This window comes from Aegilops tauschii, chromosome 6, assembly GCF_002575655.3.
Source record: "Aegilops tauschii subsp. strangulata cultivar AL8/78 chromosome 6, Aet v6.0, whole genome shotgun sequence".
NCBI lineage: Eukaryota > Viridiplantae > Streptophyta > Magnoliopsida > Poales > Poaceae > Aegilops > Aegilops tauschii.
The window spans coordinates 47,204,266-47,229,140 of record NC_053040.3 but is presented as its reverse complement, the minus strand read 5'-3'; the positions used below and the strand labels follow the sequence as shown (position 1 = coordinate 47,229,140).

Genomic DNA, 24,875 nt, shown 5'->3' with positions numbered 1-24,875 from the left:
AGCTTGCCGCACCCGACAGCGGTGCTGTCAGGTACACTCATATCCAATCCCGATAATACAGTCAATGGACAACTAATTTTCTGTTAAAAAAAATCACTCTGTCCAGAAGCAAGACATCACCGAATTCAGCACGATCATAAGAATATAGAAGCTAATAAGAGAACAAACGCTGGTATTGCCTATGACAATAAGTTCAATGCAAAAGAAGCAGGCATGCAATCTGTCTCAGCACTAACCATGCATTTGGTATTTCACATAATATGACATAGATCAAAAGCACTAATTAGGAGCATTGAAATTGCATAATTAATTATTAAAATAGCCATGCGACTTGAAAGGAGCACATATGTCAGACTGGCAACTTAACAAAGTGTATGAGAGATTTAAATTAATGGTGGTCTCACTTGTTCATAAGATAACTGAAACACACACCACAACTTTCTTCCTATATTATTGGTATACCTTAAATTCAACTCTAAACCGTTCGACATTCCTCCCTGATAATCTGGTAGGAAAACCCGGCCAATTCACCACAACAAATAGTCAAATACAACCTAAGGATAATAAACCATAAAAAACAAACATCTTCTCAGTTAAAACTGGTTCACTCTTCTTGCACAAGGCTTGAGCATCCACAACTTCCTCAGTTCCTCTCCAACCCACCTTTGTAACTACTGCTTCTACAGGTTGATTACATTGGTGTAATTAACATTAATAAATAAAAATATACTCAAATTGATAGTTTAATTGAAAATTCTACCATGAGAGAATACCTTTCATGGCTGCGGTACCCACTTCAGCTTTGTATACAACTGTGCGGGAGGCCATTTATAGCAAAACAAGTTCAATTTTGAACCTGTTGGAACAATAGATCTATTGGTTGGAAGCCATTTTTTGATGCAGGTGAGATAGACCAACATCTATATCATTTACAGCTATTTATAAACAAAATAGTTGTAAGGCATGTTTACAGGTCAAACTCATGAATTTTGCTCTCTATGATTTGGCAAAAAACATTAAACATTTTAACTTACTTGAGCATGGATCAAGTATCTAAAAGCTAAAACTATTTATTTTTTCAAGGCAAGTATCTAAAAATGTGGCTCAGGCAAAGAAATAATCCATGCAAACTAAAGGAAAATAAAGAAGGTCATATTCTGAAAGTGGTACACAACACAAGACAAAGATTATATAATAAGCATTGAAGATTTTTCTGGTAGCAAGGGTAGAGGAGAATATCATACTTATTTGATTAAGCTTTAGAGAGGGAGTGGACCATAAATTATTCAATCAGAAATCACCAAATATATCAAATACAGTTTTGGAGGCTTGCCTCGTTCTTATTTTAACAAACTGAAAAGCCGATCCGACGGTTGAGAGTGCCTGAGCGCTGAGAGAGCTCCATTCTCCCCTAGGTTATTGTTTCTTGATGAGTAGTAATACTAATCCACGGAAGCAAGCCATAAAGGCACACCCCCCAAGATATGACCAATTTAAGTCCGGTTTGACTTGATTTGTGCTTGCGCAACGCTACCAGCTCCAAATCTGCTATACCTGTTAGCAGATAAATCATTAGGTGACATTATTCCAGTTAATTATTTTTTATGGATTGTTTGTCCAGAATATATCTGTTTTGCTGGTGTGCCTTGTTTTCTGCATGCAGATTACTGCAACCGACATCTCTCGATGATCCGATAAATTTATTAGCAACATTTGTAGACAGTGGCAAGCCCCTCAAATATATAAACATTTGTGCAACAAACAGTATAACCGAAAATCTATCAGCTCACAGATGTAAACTACTACCTCCATTCCAAAATATAAAACGTTTCGGTAGGCTAAAATGGCCTACCAAAACATCTTATATTTTGAAACAGAGGTAGTAGTAAGGTACTAACAAAGCAAACAGATATTTTCAGTGCTTGACATTAAAAGCTCCACCATGGAACTGGTAAGTGAAGACCACTCAATAGGAATCCAAATTACACAAATAAAAGACAAACATTGCGATTTACATTTCAAAGTTCAAAAAAACTTTGTTGCAACGTGGCTCTGGTTAGTGAAACCATCATCATCATCGAAGAAAACATTTTCTTTTGTATGCATCACAAAAAACGGAGTCACAACAAACATGTAACAGTTGCACTCACCTAAATGAAGTGAAGCATAGACATACATATGCTCCATTCAAATACTTCAATGGCTCCAATTCTGCACATACCGGGGTGAAAATGTCCAAGTCAGCTTACCGCATCACCAATAAGAAACAAACAAAGATTTTGTTCCCAAGAACATGAGTGAAAAAATGATCCCAATTCGAGTGACATTAGAATATCTTGAGTAATTAAAATATCGGCAATAAAGAGGAAGAAATAGCAGATCATCACTCTCAAAATTCCATGGGCACTTAACATCAAACACTGACATGGTTAGTTGGTTACCATTCACTGCTTTGAAATAAACCCATCCCAAGCAGATGGTTAGCATCCCATGTCCTGGATCTGCCCCCCATAGCTCGTCCCTTACATATGACTGGATGCTGGCGTTTACACCATGGTTCTTCTCCTAAATTAGCAACTTGTGGGGACAATCAAATCATCCTTTTAACGAATGATTCAATTGAACAATAAGCCAGCGTGGAAAGGGGACATCAAACACTGACATGGTTAGTTGCTTACCATTCATGATTCTTTTCAACAGAACCGAATCTCCAAGAAGTCCTAACCCAAGAATAACTAGTAGCGGTTTTTTCTTGAACAATACAACAACACCAGAAAAATAAAAAAGGACCCCGTCTACCATTTCTCTCATAGTGTTGTAGGGGGGGATGTTCCAAAATCAGTATGAACGGGCCATGTATATAGAAATTCAATGTTCCATCAACATACTGCGGAATCACCTTAGAGAAAGCATGCTTTTGTGAAAATATTATAATTTGCATGGACCATGCATATCCTATTTAAAGTTCCATTTTACATACTATAGAAGCGCCTTAAAGAAGCATGACAATGCAGCTCAACCCCTCCCAATTCTCAAACAAAAAGAGGAAACACCTTAAAGAAGCATGTCAATGCAGATCAGACCACCCCCAGTTCTCAAACAAAAAGTAAAATGGTTTGCAACTCATTTGCACCATACAAACTTCTTAAGCCGATAGAGAAGTTTAAACTGGCTGCTAGGATGCATACAAGCACACAGGAATAAGCAATGCAACAGATAAAAGAGCTTGTATAAGCAAGTTACTGTACTTACTCATTGTCAAGGATAACATTCTCATCCCACAACACCCAAACTTTTCTCTTATTGTATAACCCCTCCTTTTTCTGGTAACCTGGCACTTCTCATTTTGAGCAGGTGTTGCAACCATAAATTTTGAACATGGTGAGGCCAAAAGGCATATCACCATACAACTGTACACCTAGTTTTGGAAAAGCATATCCCACTGCTAGAATGAGATTTTATATTCCTACTTATGTACTTGGATCAGTGTTCTCACTACCTATATGGCTAATGCAATAAGGAAAAAAATCATCTTTAGCTAAAAAAATTGCATGTGCGTGTCCTCTTTTAGCTCAACCATCGTAAGGAGGATTATTCACAACTGGTTACTGGTCATTTTCCTAAAATCTACAACAGCAACAAAAAGCAGATCCACAAACTGTGAGATTTGGGTAACAAACAAACTTAGCAGATGAATGCAAAGGGTGGAACTTTACAACTGCTAGTACTGCAAGGATCATGGTTCATAACTAACAACCTTCCATTTGAAATTTGTTTCCCATTTTTGTACTTCTTCCGTGGCAGCTAACTCAAATTATTGAAGAATTATACCCTATATCCCCGTCCTACTGTCCAGGGCGTTACATAGCATTTTACCGTTTGTATTCTTCATTTGCGAAGCTACTTTGCCATGCCTTGACTTAATTTCAATGCTAGTACTGAAAGCAGCCGAGATATTAATCAATGACCGCAATACCAAAAATTATATTTTGTTTGTCTTGAAAATATTTTGATATTAAAGGACTGTAATTGGTTATGGAAAGTGGAAGAGTAAACAAGAAATAAGAAAAGGTGAACTGCAAGCAATCGTAAAAGGAAGCAGAAGTTAAGCGGCCAGATATAGCGCACTGCAATTGTAAACAAGAAATTTAGTTGATTTTTTTGAGCAATTGGCAGTTGACCGCCCATATATTAAGAGGAAAAGAATGTTGGTACAACCTGCATATGACCCCGATGGCCAAGACATGATCAGCCCCAGGCAGAAATGCAAATTAAAGAAAAAGAACTAAAAATTAATCTGCAATTCAAATTAACCACTCTGTAGTTGCTGAAGCTAGTTAATATTCGAAACAGTTGGCACTACACCAATCCAAATTAGTACCACCAATGACATCTAGTCTTTAGTATGTCCATATCCTTCCAACCTAGTACTATTAAGCAACTATAGTGCTACTGTGAATTGAAATTCAGGAATCGTTACAATGTAGAGGCTCTGCTCTTTTAAGGTAGAAAGCAAGCAACATGAAACAAAGAAGCGTGATATATCAGCAGTTCACCACTAGTAATACCTTGTTATATGGTGGGGCATTTGAGGCTGGTGTTGAAGTGGCGGGCGAGGAACTTGACGGAGATGGAGCCCCCCTTGAAGACGAGCTCGTCTCCAACCAGAAGCCTTCCAACCTCTCGACGCAGCAACAGCCAGCAGGACGGTCGAAGCCTCGACGAACGGTAAAAATGGTGCCTTTTTAGAACCTGCAAATATCTCACGTGAGACCTTAACCAAACCTAAAAGCAACCGAGCAAATCAACCAAGCAACCGAGAAAATCAACCATGACAACTGACTCACCCAGGCACGCACATGAGAGCCATCGCAGAACGAGACCCTCAAGCTCGGGCATGGCCGCCTGCGTGCTCACCAGCGCGCCATCACGCCCGGATCCGGCGCACCCCTTGACCCTCCATTTAGAAGCGGTCGAGCAGGAGCAGACGTGGATTCCTCTCCCGGTGCGCGAGCATCTCTTGACGGAGGCAAAACGGCGGCGGTGCCGCGGATGGATGGACCTCCTCACTCATCATGCCAAGTCTGGAGGAACCACGACCACGCCGCGGACAGCTCGGCAACCTCGCCATCTCCGTGGCCCGCGCACAGTCCTGCTCGGCCTCGACGTGGAGGAGGAGATATCCGGCGGCGGAGGCGGCACGCGACCAAGAGCAGACTCCTCGGTTTCTAGGGTTAGGGGTTAGGGGAGGGGAAGGACGCGAGGGGAGGAGGAACGGCATGACGGGGATAGGGGGTGGGAGGAGGAGGTCAGGTGGTGGTGGCGGCAGCGGTTGGTCGTGGATCTCCTCCTGCACCATTGCCTGTTGCCCCTCCAGGTGACGAGGGGTGAGCTCGATGGGGAGAGCAGCGTGGGGGCAACCAGCTCGGTGACAGGAGATGAACCGGGAGGAGGGGGGTATGAGCGCGGCAGCGGCGGTGGAGCGAAGAAGCGGGCTGCAGCACAGCGGCGGAAGGGGAGGGATGTTGGGGATCGTAGCAGAATTTTAAAATTTCCTACGCATCACCAAGATCCATCTATGGAGTATACTAGCAACGAGGAAAGGAGTGTATCTACATACCCTTGTAGATCGCGAGCGGAAGCGTTCAAGTGAACGGGGTTGATGGAGTCGTACTCGCCGTGATCCAAATCACCGATGACCGAGTGCCGAACGGACGGCACCTCCGCGTTCAACACACGTACGGAGCAGCGACGTCTCCTCCTTCTTGATCCAGCAAGGGGCAAGGAGAGGTTGATGGAGATCCAGCAGCACGACGGCGTGGTGGTGGAAGTAGCGGGATCCCGGCAGGGCTTCGCCAAGCGCAAGCGGGAGGGAGAGGTGTTGCAGGGGGAGAGGGAGGCGCCAAGGGCTAGGGTACAGCAGCCCTCCCTCCCCCCCTTTATATAGGCCCCCTGGAGGGGGGCGCCGGCCCTGGAACCCATCTACAAAGGGGGGGCGGCGGCCAGGGGGGAAACTTCCCCCCCAAGTCAAGTGGGGCGCCCCCACCCCTAGGGTTTCCAACCCTAGGCGCAGGGGGAGGCCCATGGGGGGTGCCCCAGCCCACTAAGGGCTGGTCCCTTCCCACTTCCGCCCATGGGGCCCTCCGCGATAGGTGGCCCCACCCGGTGGACCCCCGGGACCCTTCCGGTGGTCCCGGTACAATACCGATAACCCCCGAAACTTTTCCGGTGGCCGAAACTGGACTTCCTATATATAATTCTTCACCTCCGCACCATTCCGGAACTCCTCGTGACGTCCGGAATCTCATCCGGGACTCCGAAAAACTTTCGGGTTTCCGCATACTAATATCTCTACTGTAGGAGATATGCCCTAGAGGCAATAATAAATGATATTATTTATCTCCGAGTTCATAATTATGTTTATGTTCCATGCTATAACTGCAATGATTCTCGAGTCTGCAATATCCACGAGGCTCGGAGGAAGACTCATATGCACGTGTGGAATAATAAACGGTAAGAAGTATTCCTAGTCTGGCCTCTAAGACTAGCTCAAGTGTTGCATGATGATTCTGTTTTCCTGGTCATGGGCATGTCTATGCCAGCAACTTTGAGGGCACAATGTTAAGAGAACATTTGTGTTGAATCGACCCGGATTGATGTTATGCTATGAGATTCATTCGTCACAAGTTTATTGGTACATAACACAGAGATGGTTAACGTTTGCATGATTCCTTAGACCATGAGAGTATCGAGTTTCTTCATGCTTGCTTCATGAACTTTGGGGTTTGTTAAACGTCATCCGTAAATGGGTGGCTATTACGGCGGCTTACGGGTTCATGGAAAAGTGTGTCAAGTAACTTGATAGCTCAAGATTGGGATTTGCTCCTCCGACGATGGAGAGATATCTCTGGGCCCTCTCGGTGTTACGGTATCCATCATCGTCTGGCCAGACACTTTGTGATTTGATCACGGGGATGCCGAAACACGATAACGAGAAAAGAGAACAATACCGGTAACGAGGTAACTAGCATAATGGGCAAGTTGTTGATCCACGGGAATGCCAACATGTCTCACCTCGGGTATTTGTAATATATCGCGAAGCAACAGGAATAGCACACGGCAACTGGAGGTTCACTCGAATATTTATTCGTGTGGGTATAGGGGTCAATATGGGTGTCCACGGCTCCGATGTTGATCATTGATCGGAAGGGGTTCCGGGTCATGTCTATACTTCACCGAACCTATAGGGTCACACGCTTAAGGGTCATCTATCTGCTGAATACTAGACAGGGAGTCTGAGAGAAAATCACCGAAAAAGTTTCGGACACCGAAAAGTTTCGGACAGCGGAATCGTACCGCAGAGAGAGGTCATCGGATAAGTTTCGATGATACCGAAAAGTTGTTTCGGGATACACCATTAAGTCAAATTGGTTTTGGCACATGCCTGATAATTCTTGGAGGATGCCAGAATCATTCTGGAAGCTTTTTGGAATTTTCTGAGATAAAAACCGGAAATGTTCCGGAGCTGCCGGAGCCACTTCAGATGCGTTTCGCAGATGAAAATCACTAAAACCGGAATTGTTTCGGAACGCGTTGAAAATCATTTTAGTGGGTACTGGAAATGTTCTTAGCCCACATAAATATTTTCAGTTCGATCAGACGCTGAAAAATGTCGTCGTGAATAGTGAAAATCAGCTTTATGGTTACTTTATGGAAAGCCACCTTTTGGGGCTTTGCTCCAAAAGATCTTGGGAGTGACATGGATGGATAGGAGCCATTTTTTGGGCCCCTCATGGGGATGTGGCCGGCCACATGGGGTATCCCCCCTTGGGGACCCTCTTGTTCCTTGGTTTCACTCCTAGGTCCTTGTGGAAGGACTTCATTCATGTGCATTTTGGGTCTTTTGTGAAACTACCCTACCCCCTTGGGATTTCCTATAAATAGAGGTGGAGGGGCAGCCCTCCACACTCATCCCTTGCTCTCATACACATGCCATGCATTATCTGGCTTCTTCTCTCCCTCCCACGAAAAGAGTTTCGTAGAGCCGTAAGGCTGTCTGGGTTCCGGCAGGAACTAGTTCTGGACGGCGAAGCCCTGCCGGATAGATGACACCGTATGTGTGCAACTCTGTAGAGAGATCGTAGTTTCGGACTTAGTTCGTGAGTGCCTCCCAAAGGGCTGTCCGTGTGACCGTCCGAGTTTCGAAGGTCCTCCCGAAGGGCTGTCCGAGTGACCGTTCGAGTTTCGAAGGTCCTCCCGAAGGGCTGTCCGCGACACCGTCCGGGGGGCTGTTCGACCGCCTCCCGGAGGGCTGTCTGAGGAGCAGATGAGGGTATGCATCCTCGCGGTTGGGAGGTTGTAAATCCTAGCTGTGGGGATCTACACCGCCGATCGTCATCGACTCTACTTCCCGCTGCGCTACGAGTCGGTAACGAAAAAGATCAAACCATGTATGCAGTCTCCATAGTGGTCCTGGGCTGGTGCGTAGGTCGGAAAATTTTTGTTTTCTGCTGCATTCCCCTACATCTACAACCCTAGCGTCACCGAACCTTAAGTGTGTAGACCCTACGGGTTCGGGAGACATGCAGACATGACCGAGACGCCTCTCCGGTCAATAACCAACAACGGGATCTGGATACCCATGTTGGCTCCCACATGTTCCACGATGATCTCATCGGATGAACCACGATGTCGAGGATTCAATCAATCCCGTATACAATTCCCTTTGTCAATCAGTATGTTACTTGCCCGAGATTCGATCGTCGGTATCCCAATACCTTGTTCAATCTCGTTACCGGCAAGTCTCTTTACTCGTACCGTAATGCATGATCCCGTGGCTAACTCCTTAGTCACACTGAGCTCATTATGATGATGCATTACCGAGTGGGCCCAGAGATACCTCTCCGTCATACGGAGTGACAAATCCCAGTCTCGATCCGTGTCAACCCAACAGACACTTTCAGAGATACCCGTAGTGTACCTTTATAGTCACCCAGTTACGTTGTGACGTTTGGTACACCCAAAGCACTCCTACGGTATCCGGGAGTTACACGATCTCATGGTCTAAGGAAAAGATACTTGACATTGGAAAAGCTCTAGCAAACGAACTACACGATCTTTTGTGCTATGCTTAGGATTGGGTCTTGTCCATCACATCATTCTCCTAATGATGTGATCCCGTTATCAATGACATCCAATGTCCATAGTCAGGAAACCATGACTATCTGTTGATCAACGAGCTAGTCAACTAGAGGCTTACTAGGGACACGTTGTGGTCTATGTATTCACACATGTATTACGATTTCCGGATAACACAATCATAGCATGAACAATAGACAATTATCATGAACAAAGAAATATAATAATAACCATTTATTATTGCCTCTAGGGCATATTTCCAACAGTCTCCCACTTGCACTAGAGTCAATAATCTAGTTACATTGTGATGAATCGAACACCCATAGCGTTCTGGTGTTGATCATGTTTTGCTCTAGGGAGAGGTTTAGTCAACAGATCTGCTACATTCAGGTCCGTATGTACTTTACAAATTTCTATGTCTCCATTTTGAACACTTTCACGAATGGAGTTGAAGCGACGCTTGATATGCCTGGTCTTCCTGTGAAACCTGGGCTCCTTCGCAAGGGCAATAGCTCCAGTGTTGTCACAGAAGAGAGTCATCGGGCCCGACGCATTGGGAATCACCCCTAGGTCGGTAATGAACTCCTTCATCCAGATTGCTTCTTGCGCTGCCTCCGAGGCTGCCATGTACTCCGCTTCACATGTAGATCCCGCCATGACGCTTTGCTTGCAACTGCACCAGCTTATTGCTCCTCCATTCAAAATATACACGTATCCGGTTTGTGACTTCGAGTCATCCAGATCTGTGTCGAAGCTAGCGTCGACGTAACCCTTTACGACGAGCTCTTCGTCACCTCCATACACGAGAAACATATCCTTAGTCCTTTTCAGGTACTTCAGGATATTCTTGACCGCTGTCCAGTGTTCCATGCCGGGATTACTTTGGTACCTTCCTACCAAACTTACGGCAAGGTTTACATCAGGTCTGGTACACGGCATGGCATACATAATAGACCCTATGGCCGAGGCATAGGGGATGACACTCATATTTTCTCTATCTTCTGCCGTGGTCGGGCATTGAGCCGTGCTCAATTGCACACCTTGCAATACAGGCAAGAACCCCTTCTTGGACTGATCCATATTGAACTTCTTCAATATCTTGTCAAGGTACGTACTCTGTGAAAGACCAATGAGGCGTCTTGATCTATCTCTATAGATCTTGATGCCTAATATATAAACAGCTTCTCCAAGGTCCTTCATTGAAAAACACTTATTCAAATAGGCCTTTATACTTTCCAAGAATTCTATATCATTTCCCATCAATAGTATGTCATCCACATATAATAAGAGAAATGCTACAGAGCTCCCACTCACTTTCTTGCAAACACAGGCTTCTCCATAAGTCTGTGCAAACCCAAACGCTTTGATCATCTCATCAAAATGAATGTTCCAACTCCGAGATGCTTGCACCAGTCCATAGATGGAGCGCCGGAGCTTGCATACCTTGTTAGCATTCTTAGGATCGACAAAACCTTCCGGCTGCATCATATACAATTCTTCCTTAAGAAAGCCGTTAAGGAATACCATTTTGACGTCCATCTGCCATATCTCATAATCATAGTATGCGGCAATTGCTAACATGATTCGGACAGACTTCAGCTTCGCTACGGGTGAGAAAGTCTCATCGTAGTCAACCCCTTGAACTTGTCGATAACCCTTAGCGACAAGTCGAGCCTTATAGATGGTCACATTACCATCCGCGTCTGTCTTTTTCTTAAAGATCCATTTGTTTTCTATGGCTCGCCGATCATCGGGCAAGTCAGTCAAAGTCCATACTTCGTTTTCATACATGGATCCTATCTCGGATTTCATGGCTTCTAGCCATTTGTCGGAATCCGGGCCCGCCATCGCTTCTTCATAGTTCGAAGGTTCACCGTTGTCTAACAACATGATTTCCAGGACAGGGTTGCCGTACCACTCTGGTGCGGAACGTGTCCTTGTGGACCTACGAAGTTCAGCAGTAACTTGATCTGAAGCTTCATGATCATCATCATTAACTTCCTCCCCAGTCGGTGTAGGCACCACAGGAACATCTTCCCGCGCTGCGCTACTTTGATGTTCGGAAGGGGTGATTATCACCTCATCAAGTTCCACTTTCCTCCCACTTAATTCTTTCGAGAGAAACTCTTTCTCCAGAAAGGACCCATTCTTGGCAACAAAGATCTTGCCTTCGGATCTGAGGTAGAAGGTATACCCAATGGTTTCCTTAGGGTATCCTATGAAGACGCATTTTTCCGACTTGGGTTCGAGTTTTTCAGGTTGAAGTTTCTTGACATAAGCATCGCATCCCCAAACTTTTAGAAACGACAGCTTAGGTTTCTTCCCAAACCATAATTCATACAGTGTCGTCTCAACGGATTTCGACGGAGCCCTATTTAAAGTGAATGCGGTAGTATCTAAAGCATAGCCCCAAAATGAGAGCGGTAGATCAGTAAGAGACATCATAGATCGCACCATATCCCATAGAGTGCGATTACGACATTCGGACACACCGTTTCGCTAAGGTGTTCCATGCGGCGTGAGTTGTGAAACGATTCCACATTTCTTTAAGTGCGTACCAAATTCGTGACTTAAATATTCTCCACCACGATCTGATCATAAGAACTTTATTTTTCTGTCACGTTGATTCTCAACCTCACTCTGAAATTCCTTGAACTTTTCAAAGGTTTCAGACTTGTGTTTCATTAGGTAGACATACCCATATCTACTTAAGTCATCAGTGAGAGTGAGAACATAACAATATCCTCCGCGAGCCTCAACACTCATTGGACCGCACACATCGGTATGTATGATTTCCAATAAGTTGGTTGCTCGCTCCATTGTTCCGGAGAACGGAGTCTTGGTCATCTTACCCATGAGGCATGGTTCGCACGTGTCAAATGATTCGTAATCAAGAGACTCCAAAAGTCCATCTGCATGGAGCTTCTTCATGCGTTTGACACCAATGTGACCAAGGCGGCAGTGCCACAAGTATGTGGGACTATCGTTATCAACTTTACATCTTTTGGTATTCACACTATGAATATGTGTAACATCACGTTCGAGATTCATCAAGAATAAACCATTGACCAGCGGGGCATGACCATAAAACATATCTGTCAAATAAATAGAACAACCATTATTCCCGGATTTAAATGAGTAGCCATCTCGAATTAAACGAGATCCAGATACAATGTTCATGCTCAAAGCTGGCACTAAATAACAATTATTGAGGTTTAAAACTAATCCCATAGGTAAATGTAGAGGCAGCGTGCCGACGGCGATCACATCGACCTTGGAACCATTCCCGACGCGCATCGTCACCTCGTCCTTTGCCAGTCTCCGCTTATTCCGCAGTTCCTGTTTTGAGTTACAAATATGAGCAACCGCACAGATATCAAATACCCAGGAGCTACTACGAGTACTGGTAAGGTACACATCAATTACATGTATATCACATATACCTTTGGTGTTGCCGGCCTTCTTGTCCGCTAAGTATTTGGGGCAGTTCCGCTTCCAGTGACCACTTCCCTTGCAATAAAAGCACTCAGTCTCAGGCTTGGGTCCATTCCTTGACTTCTTCCCAGCAACTGGCTTACCGGGCGCGGCAACTCCCTTGCCGTCCTTCTTGAAGTTCTTCTTACCCTTGCCTTTCTTGAACTTAGTGGTTTTATTCACCATCAACACTTGATGTTCCTTTCTGATCTCCACCTCCGCTGATTTCAGCATTGAATATACCTCAGGAATGGTCTTTTTCATCCCCTGCATATTGAAGTTCATCACAAAGCTCTTGTAGCTTGGTGGAAGCGACTGAAGGATTCTGTCAATGACCGCGTCATCCGGGAGATTAACTCCCAGCTGAGACAAGCGGTTGTGCGACCCAGACATTCTGAGTATGTGCTCACTAACAGAACTATTCTCCTCCATTTTACAGCTGAAGAACTTGTCGGAGACTTCATATCTCTCGACCCGGGCATGAGCTTGGAAAACCATTTTCAGCTCTTCGAACATCTCATATGCTCCATGCTTCTCAAAACGCTTTTGGAGACCCGGTTCTAAGCTGTAAAGCATGCCGCACTGAACGAGGGAGTAATCATCAGCACGTGATTGCCAAGCGTTCATAACGTCTTGGTTCTCTGGGATTGGTGCTTCACCTAGCGGTGCTTCTAGGACATAATCTTTCTTGGCAGCTATGAGTATGATCCTCAGGTTCCGGACGCAGTCCGTATAGTTGCTGCCATCATCTTTCAGCTTGGTTTTCTCTAGGAACGCGTTGAAGTTGAGGACAACATGGGCCATTTGATCTACAAGACATATTGTAAAGATTTTAGACTAAGTTCATGATAATTAAGTTCATCTAATCAAATTACTCAATGAACTCCCACTCAGATAGACATCCCTCTAGTCATCTAAGTGAAACATGATCCGAGTTAACTAGGCCGTGTCCGATCATCACGTGAGACGGACTAGTCAAGATCGGTGAACATCTCCATGTTGATCGTATCTTCTATACGACTCATGCTCGACCTTTCGCTCCTCCGTGTTCCGAGGCCATGTCTGTACATGCTAGGCTCGTCAAGTCAACCTAAGTGTATTGCGTGTGTTCCGAGGCCATGTCTGTACATGCTAGGCTCGTCAACACCCGTTGTATGCGAACGTTAGAATCTATCACACCCGATCATCACGTGGTGCTTCAAAACAACGAACCTTCGCAATGGTGCACAGTTAGGGGGAACACTTTCTTGAAATTATTATAAGGGATCATCTTACTTACTACCGTCGTTCTAAGCAAATAAGATGCAAAACATGATAAACATCACATGCAATCAAATAGTGACATGATATGGCCAATATCATTTTGCTCCTTTGATCTCCATCTTCGGGGCGCCATGATCATCTTCGTCACCGGCATGACACCATGATCTCCATCATCGTGTCTTCATGAAGTTGTCACGCCATCGATTACTTCTACTTCTATGGCTAACGTGTTTAGCAATAAAGTAAAGTAATTTACATGGCGTTATTCAATGACACGCAGGTCATGCAAAAAATAAAGACAACTCCTATGGCTCCTGCCGGTTGTCATACTCATCGACATGCAAGTCGTGATTCCTATTACAAGAATATGATCAATCTCATACATCACATATATCATTCATCACATCTTCTGGCCATATCACATCACAAGGCACATGCTGCAAAAACAAGTTAGACGTCCTCTAATTGTTGTTGCAAGTTTTTACGTGGCTTGTATAGGTTTCTAGCAAGAACGTTTCTTACCTACGTAAAACCACAACGTGATATGCCAATTTCTATTTACCCTTCATAAGGACCCTTTTCATCGAATCCGTTCCGACTAAAGTGGGAGAGACAGACACCCGCTAGCCACCTTATGCAACTAGTGCATGTCAGTCGGTGGGACCTGTCTCACGTAAGCGTACGTGTAAGGTCGGTCCGGGCCGCTTCATCCCACAATACCGCCGAAACAAGATAAGACTAGTAGCGGCAAGAAGAATTGGCAACATCAACGCCCACAACTGCTTTGTGTTCTACTCGTGCATAGTAACTACGCATAAACCTGGCTCATGATGCCACTGTTGGGGATCGTAGCGGAATTTTAAAATTTCCTACGCATCACCAAGATCCATCTATGGAGTATACTAGCAATGAGGAAAGGAGTGTATCTACATACCCTTGTAGATCGCGAGCGGAAGCGTTCAAGTGAACGGGGTTGATGGAGTCGTACTCGCCGTGATCCAAATCACCGATGACCGAGTGCCGAACGGACGGCACCTCCGCGTTCAACACACGTACGGAGCAGCGACGTCTCCTCCTTCTTGATCCAGCAAGGGGGAAGGAGAGGTTGATGGAGATCCAGCAGCACGACGGCGTGGTGGTGGAAGTAGCGGGATCCCGGCAGGGCTTCGCCAAGCGCAAGCGGGAGGGAGAGGTGTTGCAGGGGGAGAGGGAGGCGCCAAGGGCTAGGGTACAGCAGCCCTCCCTCCCCCCTTTATATAGGCCCCCTGGAGGGGGGGGGGCGGCCCTGGAACCCATCTACAAGGGGGGCGGCGGCCAGGGGGGGAAACTTCCCCCCAAGTCAAGTGGGGCGCCCCCCACCCCTAGGGTTTCCAACCCTAGGCGCAGGGGGAGGCCCATGGGGGGCGCCCCAGCCCACTAAGGGCTGGTTCCCTTCCCACTTCAGCCCATGGGGCCCTCCGGGATAGGTGGCCCCACCCGGTGGACCCCCGGGACCCTTCCGGTGGTCCCGGTACAATACCGATAACCCCCGAAACTTTCCCGGTGGCCGAAACTGGACTTCCTATATATAATTCTTCACCTCCGGACCATTCCGGAACTCCTCGTGACGTCCGGAATCTCATCCATGACTCCGAACAACTTTCGGGTTTCCGCATACTAATATCTCTACAACCCTAGCGTCACCGAACCTTAAGTGTGTAGACCCTACGGGTTCGGGAGACATGCAGACATGACCGAGACGCCTCTCCGGTCAATAACCAACAGCGGGATCTGGATACCCATGTTGGCTCCCACATGTTCCACGATGATCTCATCGGATGAACCACGATGTCGAGGATTCAATCAATCCCGTATACAATTCCCTTTGTCAATCGGTATGTTACTTGCCCGAGATTCGATCGTCGATATCCCAATACCTTGTTCAATCTCGTTACCGGCAAGTCTCTTTACTCATACCGTAATGCATGATCCCGTGGCTAACTCCTTAGTCACATTGAGCTCATTATGATGATGCATTACCGAGTGGGCCCAGAGATACCTCTCCGTCATACGGAGTGACAAATCCCAGTCTCGATCCGTGTCAACCCAACAGACACTTTCAGAGATACCCGTAGTGTACCTTTATAGTCACCCAGTTACGTTGTGACGTTTGGTACACCCAAAGCACTCCTACGGTATCCGGGAGTTACACGATCTCATGGTCTAAGGAAAAGATACTTGACATTGGAAAAGCTCTATCAAACGAACTACACGATCTTTTGTGCTATGCTTAGGATTGGGTCTTGTCCATCACATCATTCTCCTAATGATGTGATCACGTTATCAATAACATCCAATGTCCATAGTCAGGAAACCAGGACTATCTGTTGATCAACGAGCTAGTCAACTAGAGGCTTACTAGGGACACGTTGTGGTCTATGTATTCACACATGTATTACGATTTCCGGATAACACAATCATAGCATGAACAAAGAAATATAATAATAACCATTTATTATTGGCTCTAGGGCATATTTCCAACAAGGGCGCGGCGGGGAGAATCAGCTAGGGTTCTCACCAATTGGGGTTGTTGACCTAAATGTGAAAAGACCAAAAAATGCCATTGGGGGGCATCGAAATAACAGGCGGTGGCACACCAGATGACACACTATTCATTGTAGCAGTGTCCATCCTCGATCCGACGGCCCATATTGTTTCGTCTCAGATCCAACGTTCCGGATCAGTTTGGAAACGCTATCCGACGGCCTAGATTTCAAACGCCATTAGAAGGCTCCATTTTGTGCCCCAATCTAACAATGGTATTTTTCCTTTTCTAACTTTGTTTCTAGAATCGTCGGCTCTAGACTTGTGATCCAACGGCTCTGGGAAAAGAACAGCCCCAAGATTCCCGTTCCGCAACTAAACCACACCTGCCAAGGCGCTCTACGGCGGCGGCGGCGTGCTCCACCGCAGTCCGCCCCAATCCGGCGGGGTCCGTCCGCCTGCTCCGGCCACCTCCTCCTCAACCACCCGGACCTCCTCCCGCCGGCATCCCCCGTGGGAACGGCCTCCTCCGCCGCCTGCCTACAACGCCGATGCCTTTCTCCAGGCGCACGCAGATGGGTGGGCCGGAGCAGCCCCAGCCACGGCCGACGGTCTCGGCGGACTCCCTCCCCTCCCTGCCCCGCGGCCAGGAAGCCGCCGACGTCATCCGGTCTATCATTCCCCTTCTTCCAATTCCGTCCAATTGGATCCCTGCGGTCATACTCAGGTTGCTCAACTTTAATTTGTTACATCGTTCTACTTCTTTTGTTCATCAGGATATCCATCAGGGCACGGCATCATCCTTATCACAAGATATATCCCCGGCCGGCCGGCGGCAGTATGGTGACGCAAATAAGCTCCCTGCCTCGTCAAACAAGCGAGGGTGTGTGTGTTAGACTTATGGCACAACTGAAGTATGTCTCTGCATTTTGTTATTCTATCTATTTCTTATCTTATTATGTGTTTAGAAGCCAAATGTAGTTTAGGGACCTAGAACACATCATGTCCTGGAATATAACGGCGAAAATAAAAGAATCTAGCAAGTGATGTATGTATTCTCATGAAAAAATGGAATATAACGGCGGCATGGCAAGTGCAGAGACCCTGACAAAGTCAAGATGACATTTCCTTGTATTGGAACATCCAACCAAGCGAGTGAGCCCAGCCCACACGACCGAGTAAATCAGTAAACTTCCCTGAAAAAGGAAAAGTAAATCACTTGACATAATAGCACAGTTTCAATACCAAACTCAATCACATTTTCACACCCAGTCGTCCATTGATCTTCTTTGAGTGATTTTGGAAACTTCTATGAAAGCTCGCACAAGTTCAAATAGGTAGCACTGGATGTGTCCCCATTTTGTACCATGGTACATTTATTCTTGCTAAATTATGGTGTCTCTATGTAATACCCAAGGGTCCAAGAGAGTCTTACACTAAAATGCAACATACAACTAAACGAGGAGAAGGTTAAATGAACAATGAAAGTGCCAAAGCATAAAATTCGCTGTGTTTTCGTTCACCTCATAAGGTAAAAACTGCCTGGATTTATGGGCATTCTTTCATCCTTCTCTGTGCACTCAGAGCTTTGTTCTGTTTCAATCAGACCGAGAAAGCTATCTGTCTCAGTATCACGCTGTATCCAAGGATGCCTCGAAAACTTCCTTAATCTGCTAAGCTCCTCAGATACCTCTTTCATCGAGGGCCTATTGTCACTGCACATTTCCAAGCATTGCCTAGCTAGATCTGCTACCCCTACAATCAACTCCATATTCTCATGACCTTTTATTTGATTGTCGAGCATATTATCAAGATTGTTCCCCTTCATAGCCAGCAGGAAACTCGACGACAGGCTCCGGCATACCTCAGGACCCTCAAGTTTCAGTGGCTCCTCCCCTGTTAGGATCTCTAGAAGAACAACACCGAAGCTATAAACATCGCTTTTGTCTGTCAAGCAACATGTCTGCATATATTCAGGGTCCAGATAACCACATGTCCCTTGAACCATTGTGACGAACTGGGCTTTGTCAGTTGGTGCTATTATAGATGCCCCAAAATCTGACACCTTTGCCATGTAATTCTCATCAAGAAGGATGTTAGAGGTTTTCACATCACCATGTAGAATTGGTGGGTTTGCGTAGGAATGTAAAAATGCAAGCCCCTCAGCTGCCTCATTGACGATCCTTAGAAGAGAACTGAAAGGGAGATGCGGTTTACTGTTCTTGCCGTGAATAAGATCAAACAATGTTCCTTTTGGGATGAACTCATATACTAGCATGGGGACTTCCACCTCAAGGCAACATCCCAATAGCTTGACAATGTTCTTGTGATTGATCTGGGAAAGAATCAACATTTCTTTGCCAAATTCCTTCTTCTGCCTATCATCAACCAATGCACTCCTTTTAATTGCCACTTCAGTGATATCCTTAATTATTCCCTTGTACACAGTGCCATTGCCTCCATGTCCAAGAATCTGGCTTTCGTCAAATTTATTTGTCGCTTGTTTCAGTTCTGCTTCAGTAAACACTGTAAATGAAAGTCCCTGATCTGATTTCATCTTCTCAAACAATAGCATCCCTCCGTGCTGCTGAAAATACTGTTTTTTGACATTCGCAAGCTTTCTTCTCTCAAATATTACACGTATGCAGAAGATGATAATCACTAGAATGACAACGCCAATGCTAATGCCTGTAGAAATCAACATGAAAGGTGTTTCTGTTAGTCAAATTGATCCCACAATGTACATACTAAAAAGCATAGAAAAAAATTGCTGTGGTAAAGTGGACTAAACGGTCGTGATGCAATATAATTATACCTTCTAAAAAAAATCACGGATGCTTGTTTCTGGACTTACTTTTTGAGTTTTTGCCAATTTTCCTCATTTCATTTATTTATTTTAAAGCTTTCTCGGATAGACTTGTTGCATGCCCAACACAAGGAGACACATCACTATGTGCTTGCCTGGGCAGTGGTAGTTCTACTATTTGGGCCCTCTTTTGCTAAATGTCATTACTATCTTTACGTACTGTTGGCCATTGTTTTCTACACAAGAAAGCAAATGCTAAAAACATCTAGTGGTTTACCTATGATTAGGGTGATGTCTGGGTTACAAGATTTTGTTTCCATTACAAACTTTCTGCCTGGAGAACATGAACAATAATACCCTCCTATAGTGTTGTGGCATGTTGCAGACTTCGGGCATATACTTGAATTCTTCTGACATTCATTGACATCTGCAGCAACAAAGAACCAAATTATTTGGGGTCAAGTGATTGATTGAATAGTAATGCATGGAAAAATCGGCATGTGTATTGACAAATACAAATTTCAAATGGCATAATGAGTTTAACGTTTGCCATTCTTCCACCAAAGTAAAGATAAATTACATTGTAGAGAGAAAAAATGAGGTAAATGTCCTAACTAAATCTAAACTATAGATGAAAAAAAAGGCAAAACAGACTGTAAAACTCAAGTATTTCCAGGCATCAAAATCGGGACAGACAGCAAGTAATGGTATTTCCCTTAACTATTACTCCTCATAAAACGATTGCACATGATCTAAAGATGAACAGGGATCAAGTAAAGAAATGAACTTGCCTCTGCATCCGTCAAAGAGGTAAGGGTTCCCTTCATATCCGTCGGTGCAGTTGCATAGATACCCTTGGCCGTTAGTCGAGTTCACACACATGCTGTTCCTGCTATGGCACGCGTAAGAAGGCATGTCTCTGGCCACTTCACAAGTTGCATTTCCGACCACCCAGTCCAGCACCAGTGGCTTCCGCCCATCGTCAGTATCATTGAACCTTGTAGTGGTTATGAAGTCCGAGCTGAAACTAAATGTCTCTGTCTCCACCATGGCGGCATAGCTACATGGGTTGAAAAGCGTACTGTTGGAATTATTGTAAACATCATAAAAAGTGAACATATAGCCCCTTAGACCCTTTGGTATATCATTTTGGCAGCAGCCTGCGCCAACACAAGAACCGTTTGTCAGTGCTGCCGGGCTCTCACACACTGCTGCGCACGCTGTCGTATACTTTGCAGTGCTTCCCAAGTTGTTGATGTATGCGAGCGTGTTGCATCCAATAACTATGAGCTTGTTGTGTAGATAGGAGAAGCGGTACGGGCTTCGTGAGAAGTCAAGGGACCAAGCTTTCTGTACCATTGATCTTGTGCTTGTATTGTAGCAGTATGTCGAGATGTCGGATAAAACTCGGACTTGACTGAAGGGCACTGAGATGCTTAGAACCTCCACATTCCGAACGAACAAGAATGGCTTGTAGATTCCATTAGCAGTCCTCCTGCAGATGATCTCAAAGTCTCTAATAGCACAGCCAGTACCAATACCAATACCAAACGGATAAGGGATGTCGACATCACCACATTGTGTTTTGCATCCGGGGCCAGACTGCGCTGATGTAGAGGCTAAGTGCAACATGACTGCAACAACTAGCAGTGGCAGGAAAGCCATGTTACTTGTCTGAAACTGGACTTGCCCAGAAGATTCTGCTGCACAGCACTACAGGAAAAGAGGGAAAAAATAGTGAGCAAACTAATGGCCATTCAATTCAACTCTAAAAGTTGTAGGCGACACTTCCTGTGTACTTTTCGTTTCTATGTTGTCGAAATATACCTGAAAATTTTAGCATGGCTGAAGAATTTTAACAATGCTTTGTAAATGTCAAGCTGCTATAATCTTATAGATGAAATGCTGTGAAAATTTCTGTTGAGCTTGCAATCTTAATATATAAATGACAGAAAAAATATATTAATACTAGAAGGCCTTTTCATCTTTTGTTTGACTGTCTGCATGTGTAGATTCGAATTATGCAATAAATTGTTTCTCGCCTTTGGATTTCTGGCACTGAATTCACATGCATGCCTTGTGCAAATATGAAGACCGTGTTTTCTGAGTTGTAAGTTTTTGGTTGTTTGCAAAGTTAAACAGTCTAATTTTTACTTCTTAGATACAGATAATCCTTGGCCGGAAGATTTTGCTGCTGTCCAGGCCATCTTGAAGACATTTGGTGATGCATCCAGGCTGAGAACTAACATGGCGAAGAGTGTGGCTTATCCTAATTCCTGTGTTGGTATCGATTTATCTCGTATGCTGTGTGATTTTGGTGGAGTGCAAGCTTATTGGCCATGGGTATCTGGGTTTGCCTGTAGGGTTCAAAAAGCCAAGCTACAGCCGGTTGTGCTTGACTAGGCTACCGGCAAACTCTCGCCATGGAAAGAGCGACGTCTCAACAGGACTGGAAGACTGGTGCTTATTAACTGGGCGGTGACTGCAACTTGCTGCTACCTATTTCCTGACCACCTTGTGAAGAAGCGAGTGTGCGCGCCAAAGATGTTCAGTCGAGCCCTTGGGCTGTGGTGGGAATGGTTCAGGTGGGATGATGAGAAGAGACCATGGAAGGGCACAGAGACTCCGTGTGACGAGATTAATAGGCAGCTCTTTTCCTGCCGCACCCCCATCTCCCTTGGGGATGGCAGCTTGGCCATTCTCAGGAAGGGCCGCTAGTTGGAAGGGGATGCTCCATGTTTTTTGGTGCCCCGGAAATCTTCAGGCTGGCACGGTACAGAAGTTGCCGGTTAAGGATGCGAGGGTTGCAGCGGATCAGTACTAAGGTGCAGCTGAACCAATTCATGCTAATTTGAGTGGCGTGCTGCACAACGGCGTTTGCCGCCTGTGTGATCAGGAGCAAGACAGCGCTGCCCATCTGACCCGGCGTTGCTGTTACGCGCGGCATTGATTTCAGAATTCCAACGCTAGAGTGTGCTCAATTGTTTCTCGGCATTGACAATCCAGGTATGGCGGAGGAGGATTTATTAGTCGGGCGGCGGCTCGCCGAGGCGAGAAGAAGAAAAACTGTAATCCAATTCGGAGTAGTAATTTCGAACAAAAAGTACCTGTGTATGTAGCTGGGATATGGAGGGAGGCACGACGATCCAGTTCCTGGCCAACTGAAGCGGAGCGCGGTGTGCAACAGCTCTGCTCATGAACATGAACTCATCCTCAAGCAATGGCCGTGGTCTGCACCCGTCCGTAACTCTTTTCCCCCTTCCATCCAAAGGAAAAGGAACGGGGCCATTTTTCTACTGGCCTTTTCAGAACGGAGACTTGGCCAAACTCCATTCGCTAGCTTGTTTTGCTCGCCGGGCGGCCAGATGGTAAAAGCTCCCCAGACTTACGTCCATGGAAGTTAGGAAGCAGATAAACCAGGCAGCAGGATCCAGCTTCCATTTGACCGAATCAACAAATTTAGTATATGGTCTTGCCGGCGAATTGGTGGTAGCATGCACTGTCTATGGAAATTAGGACTTGTATAATGGCTGGGGTGTGGTGTGCTCATCGACGACATTTGACACGTTCTTATTTTATGGGACGGAGTGAGTATTTCTGAATATTTAGAAAAGGATAATGTAAGAAAAAATCACATTGCAAGTGACTTCTTTCCAAGTGCGTGCGTTGACTTGACGAAGCCCGTCTTACCAATACATTTTTTCTACAGTATGGCCTACCAAAAGATTGTATACAATATTGTGGAATTTGAAGAAACATACTAAATGTTTTTATAACAAACATGTAGATGTGAACTATTAATGCATTTTTTGGGAGAGAGCCGTTTTGGAGGCCGAGCTCCATGGAGCCCTTTATTTTTGAAAAATTCAAATTCAAACTTATGTGGTTCAAAAATTTTTTGAGGAAAAATATGCGTATATGTAAGGACGTAATCCATATGTGTAGAAATTCATGACGAAATACCTCGAGTTGCGACCTGTACAAAAAAGACAAATTCATGGTCTGGGAAGATGAATAGTATCATGTGTTAAATAGCCCCAGTTTTGTCTTTTTTGCACTGAAAATGTACACATATGTGTGTTATGTCTTCATGTATATCTGTATTTTTTCCAGAATTTTTTGAAATATAAAAAATATGAATTTCGATGAAATTTCAAATTTGTATTTGCAGGCCTCATCGGAGGCCAAGCTCCAAAAGGGATTTCCGATTTTTTGGGCCACACAAAAGCATATAGTGGATGCAAATTGGACCTACTATTTGGTGGGTCGACAAATTTTTTTTTTTGCAGCTCAAATAAAATATTTTTTCATAAAAGTTTAAAGAATATATAACACACCTACAAGATGTACTTTTGAATTCCCCTCCAAAAAATACACGTGCCTTTACCCATCGTGGGCTTCAGTGTCCAGCACAGTTTTGGGATCTTAGGATCATTTCACTAAGCCCAGTTTTGGCCCTTAATTTCGCAAGTTGGATCGAGCCTGCCTCATCCCGCATCGCATTCTTCTCTTCCAAAAAAAGCATCCCAGGTTGTATCACCGAGTAGGGCAAGATGAGCAGCCTCTGCCCCCGCCAGCCCTTGCCGGCGGCAGTGCCGCCATTGGAGGACGACAACCTCCTCTTCGATATTCTCCTCCGGCTACCCCCACAGCGGTCCTTCCTCCCCCGCGCCTCCCTCGTTTGCAAGCGCTACATTGTCTCGTCTCCGGTCCAGGTTTCTACCGCCACTTCCGCCGCCGCCCCCGCCGCAACCCTCCCCTCCTCGGTGTCTTCCGAGTAGATCATGCGATCTCCTTCTTTTGACGGAACCTCGTCAAAGGGCAGGGAGCTCCTGTATTGCATTTAAGAAGAGAGTTGGTCCAGTTAATGAGGGAACTAGACCCAAAAACCAAACAAGGCACGGTTAATTAAGGAAAATTGGTGAAGACCACACACACCCCTATCAATCAAGGAACATCGTCCGAGCCAGATACAAGGGTACCTAGGCCCAAGACGATCGATAGCACCTCATACCCAACCAAGTCAACCTCAAGGACATGACCACAACCAGATGATCACTCGCGCCTAACTTCCTGAGAAAAGCGATCAAACATTAACCTCTACCAACGCCCGAATAGCCTGCAACGCCATCGGTGTGAGCGGCTTCTTGTACATCCGCGGATAAGATTGTATCTTCTCTTCCGCATCCTCCTTGGTGGCTTTCTTAGATGTTCTGGCCTTCGGCAAATCCCCATAAGCCTCCGCAACCTATATCCAACGTGCTTTGCAGTCAGGATGTTACAATTTTGGTTCTTACCCAAGCGTCCAATGTGCCTCTTGGAACTGGAAGTAGAGCCCCCTTCACTTTGCACAAGAATTGGCGCTTGGAGCAAGGAATGGGGCACAATGCAACTTAAACTACTTAGGAACTCATCCAGCAGGGTAGAAGATGTCGGGCTTTGAGGTACGCCAATGCCACCAAGCGGCTCCTTGGGCTTGGATGATATCATGATGCTAGCATCACCTGAAGCTTGCATCTCCGAAGAGGAGGCCAAGGGAGCCACCTCTGAAGGAAATATGCCCTAGAGGCAATAATGAAGTTGTCATTTATATTTCCTTATATCATGATAAATGTTTATTATTCATGCTAGAATTGTATTAACCGGAAACTTAGTACATGTGTGAATACAT

At 45.3% G+C, this 24,875-nt stretch overlaps 2 protein-coding genes across 7 annotated transcripts; one reads left to right on the top strand and one right to left on the bottom strand.

The window, feature by feature from the left end:
* The first annotated feature begins 16,745 nt into the window (after nucleotides 1–16,745).
* Nucleotides 16,746–22,879, top strand: LOC109778876 (uncharacterized). Of its 6 annotated transcripts, XM_020337464.3 has the most exons (4): nucleotides 16,746–17,068; nucleotides 17,175–17,281; nucleotides 21,372–21,484; nucleotides 21,568–22,879. In XM_020337464.3, the coding sequence occupies exons 1-4, from the start codon at nucleotides 16,950–16,952 to the stop codon at nucleotides 21,601–21,603; spliced, it is 375 nt and encodes a 124-aa protein (XP_020193053.1). In that variant the 5' UTR covers nucleotides 16,746–16,949; the 3' UTR covers nucleotides 21,604–22,879. The 6 variants fall into 6 exon arrangements, 2 of the variants coding, with proteins under 2 accessions (XP_020193053.1, XP_040247781.1); XR_002236703.3 differs by having other exon boundaries at nucleotides 17,175–17,312; nucleotides 21,372–22,879; XR_002236701.3 differs by having other exon boundaries at nucleotides 17,175–17,312; nucleotides 21,366–22,879.
* LOC109778875 (putative wall-associated receptor kinase-like 16) lies at nucleotides 17,309–21,336 on the bottom strand. The gene is made up of 3 exons (XM_073500986.1): nucleotides 19,996–21,336; nucleotides 19,482–19,631; nucleotides 17,309–19,086 (listed from the first exon to the last, which is right to left on the bottom strand). Exons 1-3 carry the CDS (start codon nucleotides 20,867–20,869, stop codon nucleotides 17,918–17,920), a joined length of 2,193 nt encoding a protein of 730 aa, XP_073357087.1. The 5' UTR covers nucleotides 20,870–21,336; the 3' UTR covers nucleotides 17,309–17,917.
* Nucleotides 22,880–24,875: the final 1,996 nt, after the last annotated feature.